The sequence below is a fragment of the Heterocephalus glaber genome, unplaced genomic scaffold (genome assembly GCF_053883595.1).
Source record: "Heterocephalus glaber isolate CG9 unplaced genomic scaffold, H.glaber_assembly_v1.0 deba00001608, whole genome shotgun sequence".
NCBI classification, from domain to species: Eukaryota; Metazoa; Chordata; class Mammalia; order Rodentia; family Bathyergidae; genus Heterocephalus; species Heterocephalus glaber.
The window spans coordinates 19,604,685-19,610,684 of NW_028258379.1; the positions used below are offsets into that span (position 1 = coordinate 19,604,685).

Genomic DNA, 6,000 nt, shown 5'->3' on the forward strand with positions numbered 1-6,000 from the left:
ATAAAGGAGGGCAACTTGGAAACTGTCAAGTCTGTTAACAGATGCTCTGGACATTCCGTCTCAGGAAAATTATTAATTAGCAGGGACAGGATACACAAGGACACTGTACCACATTAGAGCTTAGAGACCCCTCTCAGAAAGCAGCCTTCAATAATACCTTATCAACAGCTCAACTTTCTGATTAGAGAGGAAAACGTTCTAGTCCCGGTAGACAATTTTTTTAAAGTTGCAGTTGGAATAAAGTTTTCTGGAATAAACTCAGTGAAAGGATATGAACTGTAACTTCCTGAGATTCTCTCTACTTGGAAAACAACATTGTAAAGAGAGGCCGCAGAGAACTTGATAGCTTTCGTCATAGGTGAATCATCTTCCCTTTACAGTGGAATGAGTAACATTCCTTGCAGAATATTTGGGGTACCCATGACTTGCAAGGCACTGTGATTTAATGAACGATTCTGAACTTTCTTTCCTGACTTAGTCTTGTCTACAAGTGTAATAATGAGGGCCTGTGGGTAAACCAATATACTTTTGCCAGCTTAGTAAAGAATCGCTGATTTGAAAACTCACTTTGCTAAGTCAACATTTCTGAATCTAATAGTAAGTTTCCATCAAGTTGTGGATATCTAGGGTGGGTATTTTTGAAATCTAGCTTCCAGCTTAGCAAATATGTCACATAGCATAAAAACAGTATTTAAACATATATTAGACTAATGCAAGGAAAGATGTCATTTAACAATCAGGAAAGTTCTAGAAAGGCATAATCAAAATGAATTTGATAGATGAACACTTAATATTTTGTAAGTCCCTGTCACTTTTTGTTAAAACCCTGTCACTTAGCTTATAGCAAATCGGGACTGCAACTAAGAAGTGCAAGAAATTAATATTCCCATTACTTAGACGTATAATAAATTGTGTGTGTGTTATTTTTCTGATGAAAAAGAAGTGTGAAATAAAAAGTAATTACTTAAGAAAACAATAAAGGCAAGGTCTCTTAGGTACCTTGAGCTTGGTCTCAGTAATATGGAGAATGTCGTTTTTATCCTCATGAGACCAAATAAGTAAAAATCCAAGAAGATAAATAGACAAATGTGATAAGTACGTTAATAAATCCTTAGGTGAAGCACACGTGTGTGCACACACCCCCTCACACACACTTGTGACAGCCAGTCAGTATTTATAACAATACAATTGATAGGGCGGGGGGATTTAGCTCAGTGGTTCCACTGCCTACCTCAAAAGTGCAAGGTCCTGAGTTTGATCCCCGGCACCAAAAATAAAACAAAAACAAAAACAATACAATTGATAGAGACATCTTCTCATAAGCAGATCCTGGAAAGAGTGCACAGTATTTGAATTCTAAATAATTACTTGAGAGTATCTTTAAGTCTAATCCCCTGATCTGAGGATTTCAGGTTTGGACAGGCAGAGGCATAAAATGGATTCTAAATCAGCTAGAATGATTAGACTAGACCCAGAAATGATCCATATGTGGACCCAGGTCACTTTATTATCATTTCAGAGGCAAAAGTCACGACCTATATTCATTGAATTGTGTTAAAAATTGAGTCTGCACAGATACTAATTCTGTTTTTCTCTTTCTTTTCAATCCCAGGAGGTGAATTAGTTATCCCTCTTCTTGTAGAAGACCCTTTAGCTACCCCTCCTATTGCTACTCGTGCACCTTCCATTACACTTCCCCCTACCTTCCACCCCCTCCTCACCATTAATGAGACCACCAAAGATTCCCTGTCCATGACCTCTGAGGCGGGGTTACCTTGCTTGTCGGACCAAGGCAGCGATGGTTGTGATGATGATGGCTTGGTGATATCTGGGTATGGCTCAGGGGAAACCTTTGACTCTAACCTGCCCCCTACTGATGATGAAGATTTTTACACCACCTTCTCCTTGGTAACAGATAAGAGTCTTTCCACTTCAATCTTCGAAGGTGGCTACAAAGCACATGCGCCCAAGTGGGAATCCAAGGACTTTAGACCTAACAAAGTCTCCGAAACTAGTAGGACTACTACCACATCTTTGTCCCCTGAGCTGATCCGCTTCACAGCTTCCTCCTCGTCTGGGATGGTGCCCAAATTGCCAGCTGGCAAAATGAATAACCGTGATCTCAAACCCCAGCCTGATATAGTCTTGCTTCCGTTGCCCACTGCCTATGAGCTAGACAGCACCAAACTGAAGAGCCCACTAATTACTTCCCCCATGTTCCGTAATGTGCCCACAGCAAACCCCACGGAGCCAGGAATCAGACGGGTTCCGGGGGCCTCAGAGGTGATCCGGGAGTCGAGCAGTACAACAGGGATGGTCGTCGGCATTGTGGCTGCTGCTGCCCTCTGCATCTTGATCCTCCTGTATGCCATGTACAAGTACAGGAACAGAGACGAGGGGTCCTATCAAGTGGACGAGACGCGGAACTACATCAGCAACTCGGCCCAGAGCAATGGCACACTGCTCAAGGAGAAGCAGCCCAGCTCCAAGAGCGGCCACAAGAAACAGAAAAACAAGGACAAGGAGTACTACGTGTAAAGCTGGTGTCGCTGAGAGCGCGCGCCCTGAGACAGCACCCTTTCTATGTGCATACACGGATACTTTGGCAAGGAGATATCACAGATGTCAGAACTGTGCTAACAGTGAGACGGGGTATACCTTGACTCTGGTGGGGAATACCATTTTTAAAAGGACACTCACACAGGTGTACCTATCTATCTATAAATTTCAGCCGTGGCTGCCCCGTGCAGCCGTCACTTGGAGACAGAAAGCTCTTTTCTGCCCTGCTGTAGCATAAAGCACACACTAGAGCCCTGGAGAGACCCCGCGGCTCCTCGTGTCCGCGGACTTCAAGCTCCTTTCTCTCGAGGACCTTTGACAAAAGGTAGAAGACTTCATGGCTTACTTGTTCCATAGCTCCAAGTGAGTCTGTCATCATGTCTGTGCAGCTTGACTGTAACAATGTTTTTTTTTTTCCCCTCAGTTTCATTATGTAAAAAGCAAAAGCATAAAAAAGAAAAAAAGTTAAAACAAAACAAAACAAAACAAAAAAAACACAAAAAACCCCCACCCTTATCTGGCTCTGGCCAGTGTGTGTGTAACTTTTCAAGATCTGAGGGGAAAAATGGCTTTTGGGTGTTTGTTTATCTTTTTGAGACTGGATGTGAGTTAAGAAAAAGAGAAAAAATAAAAACTCAGCAAACAAAAAAGTAGGAGAGACTATTGCCATATGAACTCAAAAGCTACCATGGTGTTCACTCTACATATCAGGTTGTGGTGTCTCTAGAATCTGTTGTTTGTTTCCTGTAAGATGCTGTGCTGAACACATAGCAGAACCCATGTGTCAGACAAAAACATTGATCTGAAAAGCTGCTCCCCCAGGAGCTAATTCCAGAATTTCCCAGTCAAGCCCTCTGCAGATGGGTTTAGGGCTGGTTTGATCAGAGCTATTGGCTTTACTTAACAGTATTGTTCCTGTCCATTAACCCAAATCGTGTTAAAGGGGAAAGCCTCACAAATGAAAACAGAACCTTTCCTAGGGAAGGGAAGGGGGGGTGGGTTGGATCTGTGATTGAAATGCATGCAAATAAAAAAACGAAATTATGCTAAAGTCTGTTGAATGATCAAAACAGACAGTAGGGGAGTTCAAGTTGTGATAGAACCACAAAAGGTCACACAAGCCAAATGTGTCATGACAGAGTGCAGACTTCGTAGTTCTCTCCCCGCTCCCCCCCCCATGATAATGGTTTGCATAGTGGTTTAATTTTGTAACCTGACACGGATAACTGTCCTTCCACGCGCTCATGTCTCCCTTCGCCCATCTTTTAAAAAAAAAAAATAAATAAATGAATGAATAAAGCTGCTGTGACACACACACAAAAGGAATTTAATAGTATAATATATATATAAATAAATATATATATACAGATATATTTATCATGGTATGTTTGATGGGATGACTGACACAGAAATCTGTTAAAAGTCTTGAAGTGGAATGAGAATGTTATTTTAAAAGAAAATAACAGAACAAAAAAGTAAACCTTAAAATGTGAAGAAAGTGTGAGTTTTAGTTTTGTCACAGTTAACTGTGTCAAAGAGAATTTTAAAAAAATCTCAGATTTTGTTTACATATTTTACTACATTTTTGCTGGTATAATTCCTTAGCCACCTATGTACATACTGCTTTAAGAACTGTTATTTGCTTTCTACTTGTTTATTTCAATTTCTTTGGATTATATTCTGGTTGTCTCTTTATTTTCTTTTTGTAAAGAGGAAACAATGTACAGAAAAATAATGAACTGGTTGTGTGGCCATAGCTATTCAAAAAGCAAGAGACAAAGTAAGACAAATATTCACACAAAAATAGAGTGTGTTTTCTGGATGGTCAGATATATAACAATTTCTTTTGTACAGATGAAAACCAATCAGCTGTTTAGATTTAGAAATCTACTCTTGCTGATCTTTGTAAGTTGCATGAATATTTGACTTTGAAAAAATATCTTAAAGACATGGGGCAAAAAGTGCAAACTAAACAAATGTATATGGAAAGAGGTGTTCCTCCTTATCTGATATTTCAATGTGTTACAAGTTTTTTTTTCTTTGTCTTTAAAAAAGACAGGACTATAAAAAGATGTCAAAGCACGATTTTAGATAAATGGCCCAGCCTATATGAAGTTGATTATATCTCGATGTCTGTAAAGGATTACTGTTCTTGGAGTCTTGAGGTCTTGTGAACTGATTTCCTGCTTTTTTTCCTTACATTTTTTTTTATTTGAGTAAAACTGCACATTTGTTGTATTCCTTTTAGTGTAAGTTTCTATTTGGACAATTTTATGGGAACATGTGCATTCTGTATGTGAGCTTTTATCATATTCTTGTTGTTTTATTAGCAGACCTTAAAGGAATTTATTTTATGATGTTGTGATGTTACTGCTTTTTCTTTTTCCTTTTCTCTTTTGTTTCATATTTGCATTTTAGTTCAAGGATATGCTTAGCAATAAAATGTTCTTCCCAAAACCTTGTATTATGATGCAATTTTATTTTAACATTTGGGAAAATACATTGCACTGCAGATAAATTTATTTTACCTCATTAAAAGCCAAGATCACTTTCATATGATATAAATTGTTCTAATCAGTTGCTAACTACCTACATAAACTTATGAAAAGTGGCATATCCATGAGATAAATAATTCTCAACCGTTGACCAAAGAATTGTCATTTAGATTGCTGTGATAGAGTAACCAGGAGGAAAAGCAATTTTCTCAGAAAGGTAAGGCGACAGGAGCATTGTATCCTGAATATTGTCATTTTTAAAGTGTTTCTTACCTTAAGTATATTTTGTAAGGCAACAAAGTTTGAACAGAATTCTAGAACTCTGTTGGGACAGAGAGTCAGATATCTTTTCAGACCTTCCCACCATATTTAAGTAAAAAAAATTAGAAAAAAAGCAAAACAAACATCCCACTGTATCCTAAAATAAAACTTAAATGAATGTTCAGATACTAACAGTTTCTTTCTAGAGTTTCTGATTATAAAATTCCTCAGACACTTATAGCTTGTACTTTTCTCATTATCTGTGGATCCCTAAGCACAAACTTATTTTGCCAGTTAGGTAATCACCATGATACTCTGCTTTTCACCATGATCTAGAAATATAGGCTCAAATAGTTGTGTGCTGGTTGCCAGTTTTCAGAGTTAGAATTTTAAAAAGATAAAATTAACCCTGTGCATTCAGACTTTATTAGTGCAATGGTTACGCTGCTGACTGTCTTGGGAATGGGAAAAGTCAAATTCAGTGATGTGAAATTATAAAAAAATCTTTTTTGGTTCTTGTCATAGATAATTCACATAAAATAGGAAAAATCTATTCATGTCTGTGATGATATTGTATTGTTTTGCTCTCTGTAGTCTGTTTAATCCCCAAACAATAGAGAGTATTGTCTTCATTTTAAAGACAAAGAAACAAAGACACAAAGAGCTTAAGGACAAGTTGGCTAAC

The 6,000-nt window shown here is 38.1% G+C and overlaps 1 protein-coding gene across 1 annotated transcript in view; it reads left to right on the plus strand.

The window, feature by feature from the left end:
- Nrxn3 (neurexin 3) overlaps positions 1-5,016 on the plus strand; it is a 1,580,164-nt gene extending 1,575,148 nt beyond the window's left edge. The window contains 1 exon segment of the mRNA XM_087195138.1: positions 1,613-5,016. Within this exon segment, the coding sequence (XP_087051264.1) occupies positions 1,613-2,538 (926 nt within the window). The 3' untranslated portion in view covers positions 2,539-5,016.
- Positions 5,017-6,000: the final 984 nt, after the last annotated feature.